Source organism: Pelodiscus sinensis, chromosome 2, assembly GCF_052426305.1.
Source record: "Pelodiscus sinensis isolate ZL-2025 chromosome 2, ASM5242630v1, whole genome shotgun sequence".
NCBI classification, from domain to species: domain Eukaryota; kingdom Metazoa; phylum Chordata; order Testudines; family Trionychidae; genus Pelodiscus; species Pelodiscus sinensis.
The window spans coordinates 13,502,614-13,520,713 of record NC_143053.1 but is presented as its reverse complement, the minus strand read 5'-3'; the positions used below and the strand labels follow the sequence as shown (position 1 = coordinate 13,520,713).

The 18,100-nt window shown below is 41.7% G+C and overlaps 1 protein-coding gene across 3 annotated transcripts in view; it reads left to right on the top strand.

Annotated features, from left to right (window-relative positions):
* Positions 1–18,100, top strand: part of KHDRBS3 (KH RNA binding domain containing, signal transduction associated 3) — a 314,537-nt gene that overhangs the window by 82,526 nt on the left and 213,911 nt on the right. Inside the window, exon 1 of one of the 3 annotated variants that reach the window (XM_075920081.2) lies at positions 16,755–17,128. The exons of 1 other annotated variant lie outside the window; for it this stretch is intronic. Coding sequence is in view for 1 of the 2 variants with exons in the window: in XM_006123528.5 (XP_006123590.2) it covers positions 17,041–17,128 (88 nt within the window). In the remaining variant the exon portion in view is untranslated. Of the gene's footprint in view, positions 1–16,754; positions 17,129–18,100 lie in introns of those variants that run through there. One more of the 3 variants, XM_006123528.5, reaches the window with a different exon arrangement.

The window sequence follows — 18,100 nt, the reverse complement described above, 5'->3', positions numbered from 1 at the left end:
GTCTGCAAGAGCAACCAGAGCACGCAGTGACAAATGTTTACTGTCCCTCAGGCAGGTAGGCGAAGGAGAAGAGCCTGAGACACTACTATACAGGGGTCCCTTTAAATACGAGCCTCAGATAGCCTCAGGCAGCAGCTATGGGGAGTGACTGCTGTCCGGATGCCCTGCCTGAAGTGCTTCTGGGGGCCTGAAATGTGATTCAGGCTCCAATCCGTGTGGACGCTCTATTTCAAAATAGCTCTGTGCTATTTCGATGGGCATTTGTAGTGTGGACGCGCTATTTCGAAATAAGGTATATCAGAGTTTTTATTCTGAAATGGCTTATTTCAAAATAAGCACATAGTGTAGATGTACCATAAATATTAAATTTAAATTCTTATTTTACTTCTTGAGACCCTGCATTACAGTTGCAGGAATAACAATTTTTTTATCTCTTTTCTCATGTACTCAATGTGAGAGATTTCCACTGCATCTTATATAATATTATTCTTAAAATATCTAAATATATTTCTGCTTTATTTTACACTATATAAATAGCACAAACATAATTTTATAGTAGCAAAAGACATCTAAGATCTAAGAATAAAGGTGGCAAAGTGTGAAACAAATGCGCTGATTTCGTTTTGCAGTATCTAAATATTGCAACACTAAAAGCATACTGTTTTTATTCAGTTAAATAATAATATGAAAGTTTCCATATCAGAAGTTATTTATAAGTCTATGGTGGTCTTACACATGAATGATTCAGTAGAAGGCATAATTCTTTCTTTATGCAGAAATACTCTACTGAGTGAAGTTTCTTCTTAATCATGTTTAGGCCCCAATCCTGCAAATTAAATCCATATCAGCAGCCGCCAGCATGTAAAAAGCCCCAATGCCAGGGAGAGTGGGAAGGCATGCCTGGAGCTCCCTTCAGGATTGATGCCTACCAAGATCAGTTCTTACCCTAAAGCATGAGGATTGCTAATCCTTGTAATTTTTTATCCTAGCTGTTTTAATTACAGAGGCTATTCCTATTAATGTAGTGTCTGATCCTTAATATTTATCTATCCCCAAGCAGAGTGTAAAGGATTAAGTAAAGTTGGTAAAGTACTTTGAACATGGAAGGCTCCATATAAGTGTTAATTATTATTATTTTTAATCAAGCATATTAATTGTATGCCTCCACTTTGCCCTCTATTAATTAAACACAAATCTGTTTACAACAGAGGAAGGTAGAAACCTTTTTGAGGCTAAATTAACACTCAGCAAAGAAGCTTGACTGCCATCACTAAATTGAAGTCCTACTTATCCACAGAACATATAAATCACAGGCAGAAAAAGTACATATTGTCTCATGCTGATCCATCAATATGCACCAACCACGAAATGGAACCAACATCGCAGGGGAAATAACTGCTCTGTGTTCATGTCCATTTAATTGTTGCAGTCAGACTGCCCACAAAAATGCCTGTCCTGTGATATGCATACCTGTCCCATTAGAAAAGGGTATGAGAATACCAGAGCTGTTTGGATAAGAACTTTTTTCAGTCTGGTAGAATAAAAAGTCAGACACATTTGTTTCCTATGCAACACTAAATATCTGTAAGATCACATAAGTTACAAAAAGATTCTTGTAACTTGAACAATATAATTTACTATTTTTTTCTTCCCCTCCCCTCCTTTACCCCTCTCCCTTTCCCTTATTTATTCTTGGATCTGGACTTTTACTACTCCAGTCATCTGAAGAAGTGGATTGTGCCCACGAAAGCTCATGATATCATCTATGGCTGTGTCTAGACTGGCCACTTTTTCTGGAAAAGCAGGTGCTTTTCCGGAAAAACTTGCCAGCTGTCTACACTGGCCGCTTGAATTTCCGCAAAATCACTGACGATCTCATGTAAGATTGTCAGTGCTTTTGAGGAAATACTATGCTGCTCCCGTTTGGGCAAAAGCCTTTTTCCGAAAAACTTTTGCGTAAAAGGGCCAGTGTAGACAGCAGAGATTTGTTGTCCGCAAAAAAGCCCCGATCGCGAAAATGGCAATCGGAGCTTTTTTGTGGAAAAGTGCGTCTAGATTGCCCACGGACGCTTTTCCACAAAAAGTGCTTTTGTGGAAAAGCGTCCTGCCAATCTAGAAGCGCTTTTCCGAAAATACTTTTAATGGAAAACTTTTCTGTTAAAAGCATTTCCGGAAAATCATGCCAGTGTAGACGTAGCCCGCATGTTTTGTTAGTCTTTAAGGTGCTGCTAGACCCTTCATTGTTTTATAAGCTTTTTCAGTTATAGACTAACTCTGCTATCCATAGGAAGCATAAGATCACAGACATTGTCACTCTATGCTGATTTTCATATCAGTCACAGACCACAATATGTTCCATGTGGGTAGAATCCAATGCCCACAGGGATGCCCACTGACTTTATCATAATAGCATACAGGCACTGTGGTCTATCCACAATATTTTTTGTAGGATCAGAATGCAAGAAATGAAAGCCTCTGCAATGCCATTCTCCAATGCTCAACAGGATACATTCATCCCTACATTCTCCATTGATTTCTATAGCTGCTTGATCTGATCCATCCATTCCCTACATTCAATTAAACTTCGATTTAAACCAGGGAAAATTCAGAATTATAGCTAACAATACAGAGATGACAAAATACCTTAATTTTATATCACTCAGCCAACATATTGCAGAAACCTCTGTCCCCCACTCAGGAAGGAATGCCTCCCCTTCTGCTCACAAATTTTGTGGAGCACAGAATATGAGGCCACCATGTGAGGGATGTTGTACTCCCCGAAGTCCAGGAGGGTGAAGAGGCATCTGAACCATGCTTTCAAATGCCCAAAGGTGCCCTCCACCACTATGCGGGCCCTGGTGAGCCTGGCATTGTAGTGTTCCTGAGAGTGGTCGAGATGGGCTGATGTATGGCTTCATGATCCAAGGCAAGAGAGGGTAGGCTGTGTCCCCCACCATGCAGATGGGCATGTCCATGCTCCTGACCCTGATGGTGCAGTGGGGGGAAAAAGTTCCAGCATGCAGCTTCTTGAAGATTCTGGAGTTTTGGAACATGCAGATGTTGTGCACCTTCCCCGACCACCCAAAATAGATGTCCATAAACTGGCCCCAGTGGACTGTGAAGGCCTGCAGGACCATCGAAAAGTATCCCTTCCAGTTGATGAAGAGAGATGCCCAGTGGTTGGGGGCCCGGATGGGTATGTGGGTACCATCAATAGCCTCCCCTGCAGTTGGGGAAGCCCATGTCAGCAAAGCCAACGATGATGGCGTCCACGTCACCAAGATGGTTGACCCTGCACAGCAGGATGGTGTTGATGACCCTCACCACCTGTGGGAGGAGACAAACAAACAGAGATTCACAGGGGTGTCAGGGCCCTTGGGAGGAGGAGCAGATGAGAGTGCCGCGGGGCAGCGCTGCGGGACCCCAGGCAGCAAAATTTCGCAGGGCCCCTCCTTTGACACAGCACATGCGCTGTGGCTCCACGGCGCATGTGCAGGGCCTCGGGAAGCACGGGGCCCGGGGCAGCCAGCCCGCTCGCCCTGCCCTAAATCTGCCACTGCTTGGGAGGTCCCCCAGCCTACCCTTCGTTTCCCCTTTCCCCCTCACCAGAAGCAACCTCCCACATACCCCATCCTCCAACAGGGCTTTGTGAGCGCAGGACCACCTGCCAGGGAAAACCTGCCTGGGAGGGGCTTGCACCTCCACCCCCAACACCACCCAGCACAACCCCTTTCCCTAGGGAACCACATTTCAGCAGTCCACCCCCACTTGGAACATTAGCCTGAGAATGCCAGACCTGCATGAGCACAGCCCCGATAGTTGATCTCTCCAAGCCGAATTGGTTCCCAATGGATCAGTAGCTGTCTGGCAGGGAGAGCTTCCAGAGAGCAATGGCGACACACTTTTGGAGGGGGATGGTGGGTCTCATGTCAGTGTCCCATCACCTCAGGGCAAAGGCAAGCCACTCACAGCACTCCAGAGTGTCCCTCTGTCCTCATTCTGAAATTCTGGAGCTATTGCTTGTCTCCCCACCACTCCATGATCTGGTTCCACCAGTTGGCAGAGGCGGTGATGCACAGTGTGAAGGGGAGGGCAGGCAGGATCCGGCTGCATGAGGTGCACCTACAGAGATCTGAGAAGGGTCTTCCAGAGGAGCTGGGGGTGGGGTTCCTGCAGGGCCCGGGCTATTGCCTGAAGAAACTACTGTCTGAGTTTCAGCAATAGCCATATACTGCCCAGAAGCAGCTCCGGCTCCATAGCTGGCAAGCTGAGGTGTCTGCAAGGGCAACCATAGCAGGCAGAAAAAAGCCTTTGCTATCCTTTAAGGAGGTAGGCAAAGGAAAAAAGCCTGAGACACTTCTGAGCAGGGGAGTCCCTTTAAGCAAGAGCCTCAGATAGCCTCAAGCAGCAACCACACAAAGTAAATGCTGACCTGATGCCCTGCCTGAAGTGGTTTCCGGGTGGCTTTAAATGCAAGTAAGGGTATGTCTACACTACCCTCCTAGTTCGAACTAGGAGGGTAACGTAGGCATTCCGCACTTGCAAATGAAGCCCGGGATTTGAATTTCCCAGGCTTCATTTGCATAAGCGGGGAGCCGCCATTTTTAAAACCCCGCTGGTTCGAACCCCGTGCAGCGTGGCTACACGGGGCTCGAACTAGGTAGTTCGAACTAGGATTCCTATTCCGAACTACCAGTACACCTCGTTCCACGGGTTCGAACTAGGTTCCACTAGTTAGTCCACAGGTTCCACTAGGTAGTTCGAACTAGCGGGGTAGTGTAGACATACCCTTAGTGTCCAGTCAATGTAGACACCCTATTTCAAAATAGCTAAGCATTATTTCAATGTGCATTTGGTGTGTAGACACGCTATTTTAAAATAAGCAATTTCGGAAGAGATCTTCCAAAATAGCTGATTTTGAAATAAATGTGTTGTGTAGACGTAGCTTAAGTGGAGAATTGTGCATTATCCTTATTGAATTTCATCCTATTTACCTTCGTCCATTTCTCCAGTTTGTCCAGGTCATTTTGAATTTTAATCCTATCCTTCAAAGTACTTATAACTCATCCCATCTTGGTATCAGCCACAAACTTTATAAGTGTGCTTTCTTTCTATTCCACTATCTAAACTGTTGAGGAAGATATTGAACAAAACCTGTCCCAAAATGGATCCTTGCAGAACCCCACTTGTTATGTTCTTCCAATATGACTCTGAACATTGGTAACTACTCCCGGGGAATGTTTATCTAACCAGTTATACCTTATAGTAGCCCCATCTAGGTTGTATTTCCTTAGCTTATTTATAAGAAGGTCAGGTGAGATTGTATCAAATGCTTTACTAAGGTCTAGGTATATCACATCTACCACTTTCCCCATATTCATGAGACTTCTTATCAGGTTGGTTTGAGATGATTTTTTCTTTGCATGTCCATGCTGACTGCTAGCTATCATCTTTTTTATTTTTCAGATGATTGAAAATGGATTCTTTAATTATTTGCTCCATTATCTTTCCTGGCACAGAAAATAAATTCACTGATCTGTACTTTCCTGGTTAGTCCTTATTTCCCTTTTTATAAATGGGCACTATATTTGCCCTTTTCCAGGTTCTGGAATCTCTCTCATCTTCTATGACTTTTCAAAAATGATAGCTAATATCTCCTCTCTCCGCTCCTTGAGTATTCTAGGAGGCATTTGATTAGGCCCTGGTGATCTGAAGAGATCTAACTTTTCTAAGTAATTTTAACTTGTTCTTTTCCTATTTTCACTTTCAAACCTATTTTCTTTTCTCCAGCATTCACTATGGTAGGCATCCAAACACCACCAATTTTCTTGGTGAAAATCAAAACAAAGAAGTCATTAAGCACCTTTGCCATTTCTACATTTTCTGTTATTGTTGTCCACTTTTCATTGAGTAATGGGCCCATCTTATCCTTGGTCTTCTTCTTCCTTCTAATACATTTTTAGAATGTTTTCTTGTTACTGGGTATGTCAATAGCTAGTTTGAGCTCATTTTGTGCCTTAGCTTTTCAAATTGTGCCCCTTACGTACTTGTGTTATTTGTTTATATTCATCCTTTTGTACTTTTTTAGGACTCCTATTTGATTTTTGACCATTCACAAACTATATTGTAATTGATATTCAGTAACAAAAGAAGGATAGGAAAAATGTTTACAAAGAATGCAAGTAAATTGCCAGTTAACTCCCTTTGTAGAGAGCATGCTTGAAAAGGTATTCCTTTTATTGTTCAGGGCATCTGAGAATGAGTTCTCTGCAGCAAGATGACAATTATTGTAATAAAGAGACACAGCATTATGTCCCCAGAATAGTAGAAGTAAACAAGAGTCATGTGTAGACCTTCTAGGTCACCCTAACGGTTGCAAATGCCCCTTCTTCCAATATTTCTTGCTAGTAAGGAAGATCCTCCTTCTATATTGTCATCTGTCTTAGACAAGGGAGAGCCATCAGCTCTGGTTCCCTTTCTATGTTAAACAATTTCTACTTAAGTGGGGTAAAAAACTGGGGATGGCTACCTCACGTCTACTCAAGCCACCTGTTATTTTGAAATATTTTTTTCAAGATAATGGGCATGCTATTTCGCTGTCCAAGTAAACCTTGTTGCATGAGGGATAAGGGATGGTTTGAAATAGTGCGTTATTTCGAAATTTGGCACTGTGTAGACACGCCAAATTTCAAAATAAGCCATTTCAAAATAGATTTGAAATATGACACGCAATTTGCATAGCGCAATTTGCATATCTTATTTCGAGTTTAGGGTGCTGTGTAGACACCTCTTTTAAGAGCAGAGAGCTCAGGCTGTAATATTAAAGCTCTGTGATCACAATTTTCTACTGAGTTTTCTAAGTTTCTTCAGCTTGGTGCTGTCTTCTGATTAGTGAGCTGTAGAAGTAATTTGAGTCAAAGGTTACAAGAATGAGTAACAAGGAAACTCTAAAAACACTTCTCACATTCGCTTAATATTGACTAAACCTTTCTTTCAGGAGGAAAAAATTTCCGTGTTTGACCTTATAATAGAGCAAGTTTTAGTCCAAAACTAATTTTTGCAGCTGAGTTTTATAAAGCACTGACATCATGGTATTATAATATAAACACTGAAACAGCCTTAGTTATGACATTATTAAGAGTGCCACTGTCATCCAATTAAACTGGTTGCAGCCTATGTGATTGGTGGATATCTGATTTTTTATTTAAGAGCCACTGTAACAATGTTGTTGCAGACTAATGGTCTTCTACTTCTGGTAAATGTCAAGGTCAAATGAAGGTATTTGTGAAAAAGTTACCATAAAAGTTATGGGCTTTTGGAGAAAGCTGAGTCAAGCAAATGCTCTGAGATGAGCATTACAACATTCTCTGTAATTAAAACTATCATGTTTAGGTCAACCTCATCAAATGTTTGTGCACTGCATTATGAGACACAACAAGCTCAGAAATAATATTTGCTCTCAAAGTCCCCAAGATGGATGGAGCTTTGGAAATGTGTTTGCAAAAATACATAATCCAAAATTAGATGCATAAAGTGGTAACAGTAAATGAAAACAAGAGGCTCTCTGACTCACTCATTGAAAGATAAAGCTTTTAAAAACCAAAAGCACCCTTTATAAGCTTTATAGAAGTTAGTGCCAAAGGAGAAAAGGGAAGGCTATAATTTGAGGAACAAGCATTTGTTTTCTTTTTAATAGGGAGAAAACTGAATCATCCACTCAATATGGCATTGACCATGCAATGTGGTTTGTCCTGATAGAACAGTGTACAAGATCTTGGCTCCCATCACTTTCTTTCTAGGATTATTTTGCTGAAAAAAGAAAAAAAAGTGATGTTCTTTTTCTGGAAGGAAAATAATATCTAAATTTTTGGGTTATCATTAGTAATAATAATATGTGCCTTACTGAAGGACAGAAAATCACTTTAAAATGTGAATTTTCACAGTTACTCTATGAGAGATAGGAAACAAGATGGATTAACTTTATGCTAATATAGTATTTAACTGACCTGTTTATTAACCATCTTCTCATTTAAAACTTGGACAGGGCCTTAATCTCTTTGAGTTTTTGTTTGTGGAAATGTAAAACACAATTCAGAATGGACAGCTTTCATCCACAAACTAAAGCGATGACACCACAACAGGTCAGTCCGTTGTTATTTCTAGTCTGACTCAAATAAAAAAAAAGACATGAGATTTCTAGCTTGATTTTTAGACAAAAGTTCAGAATGGAACTGAAATTTTAGATGCTAACCTACAAACCATAATAGATGTGTTAAACAGAAAAAATGTTTAAAAATAGCAATTCATTTACATATGTATTAACACAATAGGGAAGACTAATGAGATAGAAGGAAAGAATAGGAAAGAAGAAATAGGGTTAATCATATTAACAAGTCCATTTGTTTTCTCAGACATTTTCTTCTAGGGCCTTGAAATTGGAGCTTCATCAGTGTATTTTAGAATTCCTTATAACACTTATCATTTAACTATCTCAACATTTCCCAGGCAAATGAGGTCTTTATGAGAGGTCCCTAGTGGAATTCCCAAAGTCTTCTTTTCTTCTTACTTAAAAGAAGCTATTGTTGGGGTATATAAATGCATGTAAAGGCATCTGTATCACTGTGGAGGAGACTAGGTAAATTATCTGAAAACAAAACACCACCTTAACAATTTCTCTTTATCTGCTGGTGCATAATTAGTTTGGAACAGTTAAACAGTACCTGTTTGTGTTACAGTTGGCTCTATTCAATCCTATAATCCAGTTCCCCAGAAAGGTTAAGGAAAAGAGTAAATCAAACTAACTAGAAGAATTCACTTGTAATTAAAATACTTCTGCATAGGGTTTGATATTTATCATGAGGAAATGGGGAAGTGGTTGGTTTCCAACTGCCTCTATTTCAAATTGGAGTTTTGTGAGGTAGACTGAGAAATGCAGTTGTTCCAAGAGGTGGCCATTTTGGAAGACTGACCAACATCCTGGGAAATGGGGAGAAGTCAGGGGCCTTTTATAAAAATGACCTTTTAAATAGCAAGAGAGGACGTGTAACTAAGAATGAGCGAGGCTGGTGAAATAATGCCTGTTAGTTTTAGTATTATGTTTGGCTCTGTTCAGGGTTTGTAGGGTTTACAGGTACTGTATTTAGGGACACAGTAGCTTCATGTTTATTTTTATGAGTATGTTACAGAGAGGATTTTAAAAAACGTTGTTTGTTTTAATAAATGGGCTCTTTGAAGAGCACAAAATCTAAGACTATCAGAATACAATTTGTTAATAGTGATTGAATAAGTGAGTGATGCTGCATTATAGCAACATCCTGATAAAGTGATGATGTGGCCTCTGTTTATATCATGGCTCCTTTTTTAACAAGTTCAACTTAGCCGGTAGCTCTTTGACCTCTGCAATAGCAGACTGAGTTGCCTTCATTAGAAGCATGCATGTGGACATCATAGTGCACTAATAGGAGTCACTGCAGCGGTAGAGGACCTTTTATCCCATCTTGTGACTGGAAGGGTGGATCATCCTATGACTCCTTCAGAAAAAAAAAAAGAAGCTGATTATCTTAATGCTCCACAGAATGCTCTCTCAGGCCACGTCTACACTGTACAATTATTTCGGAAGAAACTATTCTGGAAGAAATACTCAGAAATAGCTTTTTTGGAAATAGCGCGTCTACACTACAGGGAAGCCTGGAAATTAGTCCAGGGCAGGCTCCCCTCATGTGGACGTGCTACCTCAATTTAGAGCCCCAGCAAACACTGGGGAGTAACTACTTTGAATGGCCTGAAGGAAGAGCTATTTCAAAATAGCAGCAATAGAGCGTCCACACTACTGCTATTCCGAAATAGCTATTTCGGAAGAGGCGTTATTCCTCCTGGAATAATGTTTACAAATGCTGAAATAAACCCTCAGTTATTTCAAAGTTATTTTGAAATAATGGGCTAGCTGTGTAGATGCTCACAGTTATTTCAGAATAAGGAATGTTATTCCGAAATAACACTGCTGCGTAGATGTTATTAAATTATTAAAAGTCAATTATTAGAAGTCAGTGAATATCCAGCAGATTCTTGTGCTGAATTCACTTTGACTTTGTTGCCATCCCTTTTGCATTTGCTTTATCTGACTATTCTTGTTACTGGCTGAAATATTCACAAAGGCAGCACATTTTATATGATTTTGGGGCATATTGGTACAAAGTTAAATGTGAAATTGTGAAATATACACCAAAAACATTATTCCAAGGGTTATGCTCATTCAATCAGTGACGGAAACATACCATGCAGCCCGTGTCTAAGCCAAACTAGCATAGTTTATTTGTTGTATATCAAATACAATGAATAAATACCAAGACTTTAATGATAACAGTTCTAGAAGCAGGGGTGTAGGAAGGGGAGTTATAATTGCTGTTCAACCTTAATTTGAATTTTTAGGCATTTGAGTTTAAAATCTGATTGCTAATATTGTAGTAATGCCTCTCTCTGTGAGTTAATGATAACTGCAGAGTGAGAGATACACGGTTTTACAAAGTAATTGTGCTACTGCATCTCAGTGGGGAAAAGCACAGCAGGGGTGCTTTGGCATAACCTGAGTATGTAAAGTCACAATACAAAAACATGCTGTTCTATGAGAAACAAAGTTATTGGAACAATGTTTTGTCATAATACAAATGTAGTCCCCTTGGAAAATAAATGACTTGGCTTCACCTAAGTGTTTATTTTTTGAGAAATGCCTCATGTTTGCCTTGTTATTAATCTAGCAGCAGACAGAACTATCCAGTGACAACATTCTGTTCTACTGACATTATCTGCTAAAGAAAAAACATCTTTGTGTTAGGTTATTTCTATCACAAAATAACCACTTTATAAGGCTAGTGTTTATAGAAATGTTAAAATAAGAATACATTCATACACATTTAGTACTCTGAGGTTCTACATTAATAGTTTTTCAGACAATTTTCTGATCTCGGAGAGATATTTATTGGGATTGTATTGCCTTGGTAAGTTCCTCAGTGTGTGGAAAAACAAGTTTTCATGTAGTGACCAGTGGAACTATTGATTGTGATGATTCCCATCCTTCACATTTATTCAGGTTGTTAATATGAGATATTTGTAGTCACATTATGATGGCCTCTAATGCTCTCATTTATAATGAATTCAAAGACAGAATGTTTGATGTTAGCCTAAATTAGGTCTCTGTCCAACATCATTCTTAATTACTATACTTCAATGTGGAGAGTACTTTAACCCTTTATTTAATCTTATCTATATATCTATCTATCTATTGCAAATCAGGCTTCTTCACCTGTCCTTTGTGGCACTGAATTTTATTATGTTATTATAAATATTTGTCCAGAACTCCCCCCCCAAATAAATAGTATTTTTAATTCACTTCATATACACACCTCATATAAGCACTGTAGTGCTTTGGTGATACAGATAAATTGATTTAGAGCCTCTTAATGTTGATGTAGCATATGCTGCCAGGAGGAGTTTTAATACAACTGCTCTGAATAATACAAGCTATATTGACTCTTCTTTGGCATAGCTGCATTCACACTGGGGTTTTTGCAGGCATAGCTATATAAACTAGGGATTGTATTATTTTCACAACCCTAATACAGATATGCTCAACCCTCCCCCCCCCAAAAAAAAACCCAAACCCCTTTGTAGTGTTGATCTGGCATTAGCCTGTGAATGCCATCTGGACTGATGCCTATATTTTAACCCAGGACCTTCAGTGCTAAAAGCATAAAAGGGAGTTCTTTCAAGTGGCAACAGTAGCAGACTCCTAAATGTCCTATATGTTGGTCACTGGAGGGGGACAAAGACTCACATTTTCCTACTGTGGGTTACGTATGCACATATAATTAAAAAATACAGAGTAAATCCCTCAATCAAATAATGAATTATACCATAACTATAAATGTATATAGCACAAATGACAGTCAACTGTTAATCACAGTAATTACAATACAATATATCAAAGGCCTTTAGAAGAAATCATAAGCCATTTTATTAATAATACTGGTCAGAATGTACCACTGTATAAATCTGTAGGAAGAAAAAAAGTTCCTGCCTTAAAGATTTTTTAATTTAAAAAGATAGAAAATATGCAGAGTGATAGAAACGGGAGAGAATAACAATGAGAGCAGAGGATAATCAAACTAATGTTAGAACTGTCCTAATCATTTTATCAGACTTTGTTTGATTTCTCAGAGGGGTAGCCATGTTAATCTGTAAGGGTATGTCTACACTACCCTCCTAGTTCGTACTAGGAGGGTAATGTAGGCATACCGCACTTGCAAATGAAGCCCGGGATTTGAATTTCCCGGGCTTCATTTGCATAAGCGGGGAGCCGCCATTTTTAAATCCCCGCTGGTTCGAACCCCGTGCAGCGCGGCTACACGGGGCTCGAACTAGGTAGTTCGGACTAGGGTGCCTATTCCGAACTACCGTTACTCCTCGTGAAATGAGGTGTACCGGTAGTTCGGAATAGGCACCCTAGTCCGAACTACCTAGTTCGAGCCCCGTGTAGCCGCGCTGCACGGGGTTCGAACCAGCGGGGATTTAAAAATGGCGGCTCCCCGCTTATGCAAATGAAGCCCGGGAAATTCAAATCCCGGGCTTCATTTGCAAGTGCGGTATGCCTACATTACCCCGCTAATTCGAACTAGGAGGGTAGTGTAGACATACCCTCTCTGAAAAAATGTAAAAAAAACAATGAATGCTGTTTTTTAAGTGCTGCAGGACCATTTGTTGTTTTTTGTTTGTTTGTTTGAATTGTTAGTCTTGAGATGAACAACTGTACAAACCTGTTGTTAAAAAGCAGTATTTGGCTGTGAAAGAGACTTAAAATTTACTGTATGTACTGTAGTTGTAACTGTGTTGGACCCAGGATGTTAGACACACAAAACTGGTGAGTTAGTATTTTTCCTAGACCTACTTCTGTTGGCGAGAGACAAGCTTTTGCGTTTCACAGAACTCTTCTTCAGGTCTGGAAAAGGTACTCTGAGCAGAATGCCAGGTGGAACAGATTGTTTCACATAAGTAGTGAGCACATATTCAAAGCAACCATTCCAGATACGGTAGGCTGTTAAAATCTCTGCAATCAAAGGACAATAAAGAGAGGGCTGGTGGGTTACAGACTGTCGTAATAAGCCATAACAATCTGTTACCCTTTAACCTCCTCTTGTGCATATTATTGTGACTGCTTTAAACCACTTGAAACAATTTTAAAATATGGAATAGCAGGATAAATTGTGCTATTTTTATGCTAATTGGTAACTAGAGGAAAACAGCCAGAGATCTCTAAGGGTACATCTAAACTGTGGAGCTATTTCGGGATACTGGAGGTATCCCGAAATAGCTATTCCATGTCTTTTACACACGCCTGTTATTTCAAAATAGATTTCAAAATAATGGGCGCGCTATTCCGGCATCCCTGTAACCTTCATTCCACGAGGGTTAAGGAATGTCTCGAAATAGAGCATTATTTCGAAATACATTTGAAATAAACTACGCAAATTGCGTAGCTTATTCCAAGATAAGGGTGCTGTCTAGATGCACCCGTAACTTCTGGTTTTAGTACGTCACTAAAACAATTCTTTCTTTTCACCTTTAAAATAATACTTTTTTTTTCAATTGTGAATGATGTTAGGTTTTCCAAAAATGGTTAGTATTGTCTTTGCATGGGAAATGGAGTTAAAAGAATTGTTTATTGTTCTGGACTTTCGTCACTTGTTTGAAAAGTTGTCTCCGACCTGGCAGTTGTCTAGAAGATGGGCATCTACTTCAAAGACCCAACCTCAAAAGCAGGTAACTAAAACAACTGGACTATAATAAAGGATTCTAAACCAGAAGGGAAAAGGTACAAGCCTCATTTATACTAAAGTTTTGTACTTGGGGAGCATAAAGGATTCTTTGAACAGGTCTATAATAGAAGTACTACATAAGTACAGGTGCATCATTGCAGCTGTGCTGCTGTATCACATTTGGCGAAGACATTCTATGCCAATGGGAGAATGCTCTTCTGTTGGCATAATTATTTCACCTTCACAAGAGGTGGAAGCTATGTCAGAGGCAGAGCATCTCCTGATGACACAGCACCAATGTGAACAGCACTTCAGTCACTGTAACTTGTATCATCTGGAGATGTTTTTTTCATATCCTTAATTTAAGTGGTAGTGTAGACCTGATCTTTGATATCAATTTGAAAATTCTGAAAGATAAGAGTAAAAAAAGTTATAATGTACCTCTTCTGCCAGGTATTGTCAGCATCAAGAAGGCCCAGGTTCATATTCGCTGTTCCTTTTAAACACTAACAAACTCTACCAGCTTAAGACCCCATCCTGAATTTTTGAGATCGCTGAATATTTTTCTGAGTACTCTTAGTAAGTAATATGACATATTTTGCTCACAAGCCCTGAGTCTATGTATGGAACAATGAAAATTTTAATGGGGAAAGGGAATTCTATTCCATTGGTTCTTATACAGTGGTTAGATATTTGGTTTGTTAGTGATATTTTTTGTTTTGTTTTCTGTTATATAAATATACTTGCTCCTTTGTGTTTCTATTAGAGAAGGCAAGACCAAGGAAACATGCCTTAGGCTTAGAGCAGAAAGTGATGAAGTTTGCTATGGCCTTGGTTCATGGAAGAGGTCATTCCATTCGTTCTTTGACTGTCTCCAGAGAAAGTTCTATCTCCTGCACATACAAACTTTACATTTATTGTTGATATTTGCTGTGTTAGAGGAGCATAGTTCTTTACCTGGAACTTTGTACTTGAGATTTAAATAACCTGTTCTGGGCCCAGTGTGTTCAACATTTCTTTTTTGCTGGATCTCAGTCTTCACTTAATGATGGGTTGCTTTTGGAACTATTTGGACACACATAGATCAGTTCTGGGGTTACTGAACTAAATAGCTTTGAACAGGGTGTATTTTGTAGATCATATAAGGATCAAGTCAAGTTTGATGACTTTTCCACATGGAAAAGTACATACCACGTGGAAAAGTTCATAAGAAATTCCAATTTGTATTATCTGTTGTAATATTTGATGTGTATGCTTTAAAATATGATGTCTTTATAATCAGTACAAAAAAGAGCCTAGAAATGCTCAGAGTTCAATCTTAACTCTGTACTTCCTAACCATTGAGTACATGGTTTCTCAACCATAATATTAATATTACTCTCTCTTTTGCTCTCTTTATACTAATATTATCAATACATCACTTTTAATAGTATAAATACAAACACTTTTGGATGAAATTCACTACATAAATATCAAGAAACCTGATTATCATAACATATTTTATATTTTTCCACGGATCTTTTGGTGGTTGCTAGTCATCGGTTAACTGCTACACTGATTTTTTTTTCAATAAACATAAACTTTGAAATTAAAATATTTCTGTAGCATTACGGCTGTTTCTTATAAAAGCATTAGCAAAATAGGTTGTCTGTTTTTCTCATGCCCAGCAGGGAACAGATATTTCTATCTCTCTTTTTGGGTTATCAGCAAGGATTCACTGGTGAAATTTCAAAGGCCAAAGTTACAGATCATAATAAACAATCTTCTGATGTATTTATTAAGAGGAAGGAGCATGGAAAGAGTGACACTTGATTAGTGATAGGGCAACTTATTTATGTTGTATTTCTCCATCTGTACATTATCTCCCTACTTCATAGGTCTGTGGTGAGGATTATTTAGCTAACACTTGTAAAGAGCTTTAAACCTCATTCTGGAGAGACATACCAGTGCTCAGTGTTTAGGAGAGAGAGAGAGAGAGAGCAGAATTTTAGTAGGGGCATTTCAATGTATCAAACCTCACAAGTGTTTTTAAAAAAATCCAAGTCTCTAAAAGATCATGAGATGAAAAAAATGGTTTTTAAATTGGCCTTTTGGTGTCTGAGCATAAAGGGTGCACCCAGGTCATATGTTTAAGCTTTTCTGCCCAAGCAGGAAAGCTAGAAGCAGTTGCCAATGAAAGTGGTGATTCCCACAATCACTCCTCTTCCGTAGCTGGGACTTTGAATGAAATTGCAGCTATTCTGAGACTCGTGAGGCAATCAGGATGGTTGGCAGCCCTGGTTTCCAAGAATGTGCCCGGGTGGGGAGGGACGAGTGAGCTTCCTACAATTCCCCCACATTCGGGTTGTGTTGTTTTAATAACGGGATTTTGGGAAAGGTGGCATCGTGAGGCAGCAGACTCAGGGATGCCCTTTCGCTATGGGGCGGCTTGGCTTATTGCACCTGGGAGCGAGGGTTAGCTGGAGAGCGCTCTCCCCGCAGGTCGGGGTATGCGCGTGTGAAGGTGACTGGAGCAGGATGCTGCTGTGTGGCTCCGTGAGGCACTTCGAGCCCAGGGACTTTCTCCCCTCGCAGCCCCTGCCTGGAGCGTGCAGGGGAGGCTGAGCCGCTGTGGCCACCAGCAGCCGCTCAGGTGCGTGCCGGCCAGGGGAAGGCGCGCGAGCCTTTACCCATGACTCCCGCGAGCGCTTCCACTCCCCGGCCCCCTCACCAAGCTGGGACCAAGGCGACACAGCCAATCAGGAGCCGCAGAACGGAACTGACTGACAGGCGAGCCCACCCAATGAGAGGCCGGCTGAAGAGACGAGGCCGAAGAGCACCGCCCGCGGGGAGGATCGCGGGGCGAGGCTAGACCACATGAGGGCGGGGTTGCCAGCACCGTTGGGCGTGGCCTTTGGGTGGCGAGGGGCGTGGCCTCCCGGGCCCTATTTAAACCTGCTGTTGCCAGCCTCGCTCGCGGAGTCGGCGCCGGTGTTCGCCGCCGCTGTGGATAACGGTCGCGCGCTCGGGTTTCCTCATCCCCCTCCCCTCTCTGGCTGCCTTCTTTCTCCGCGGCGGGGGCTGGCTCCTGGGGGGGCGGAGGGCTCCCCCTCCCCTCGCGTAGGGCGGGCGCGTGGCGGCCGTTGGATGCGCCGGAGGGAAGCGCTGCCGGAGAGGATTTACTGCGCCCGGTGCCGCCGCGCGCCGCTGCCCCTTGCCCTGCGTGCGGCTCCGCGGAGCGCGGCGAGCGGCCATGGACGAGAAGTACCTGCCCGAGCTGATGGCGGAGAAGGACTCCCTGGACCCGTCCTTCACCCACGCGCTGCGGCTGGTGAACCAAGGTGGGGCCCGGCGGGGTGGGGCGCGGGGGCGGCCAGGTGCGGAGTCCGGCTCCTCCGGGCTGGTCCCCGCGCGGGGCTGCCTGCCAGCGGCACCGGCTGCTGCTCCGCGGCCGCCGGGGGAAAGTTACGCGGGGGGGGGGCAGGCGCCGCGTATCTCGCTGCGCTTCGGAGTCTGCGGGGCTCCGGCGAGAGGCTGGAAGACAAGTGTCTGGTCCCTGGGCATCCCGGTGGGACCAGCTGGGAGGAGACGCCCCTACCGGGGGTGTGAAAATCTCCACACGCTGCCCAGGTGGCCGAGGGGTGACTCGCTTTGGAGCATTTTTTGGGGAGCGGTCCGAGTCGGATGTGCACGGGCTGGGGAGACAGCCTGGGGGTGAAGCGCTGCCCTGCTCGGTTGACACTTGTGGGCTTGCTGTTTGTTTCCAGCTGATCGTAACCGGCATCCACCTAGGAGAAGGAAAAAGTGCCCCCTACCCCCGAGAACCATGCACAGTGCACTTGGTAGCTGAAACGGATGCGTTGTCGTTAAGTTGTTTAGAGTAGGCTTTTTAGAAGAAAAAATAACACTTTTGGTGAGTGCGTAATGTAGGCTTTCTCCATCACCACTTCAATTTTAGTACAATAAAAGATCCCTATCAGTTCTGTTCGTTACTTCCATTGGATTAACGATGAACAGATGTTGGCTTACATCCCTGCAGTTTCTAAAGGATTTATTATTCCTGGTCCTTTTCTAATACGTTGTTCATTTGTCTGTTAACACCCTGATTGGCCTTGCTAGTGTTTCTAATGAACTGTGTTTCCACAAGTGCCTGTGCAGTAGGCAGCTGTGCGACAGAATCTGAATTATACAGTGCAGGATTAGTGGCATTAAGGAGGATGGGGGTTGAAGTCAAAATATAAAAACCAAAATATAACTTTCACTACTTGGGGCAAGTGCATCTAATTTAACAGAATGAAAATTGCTTAAATTAA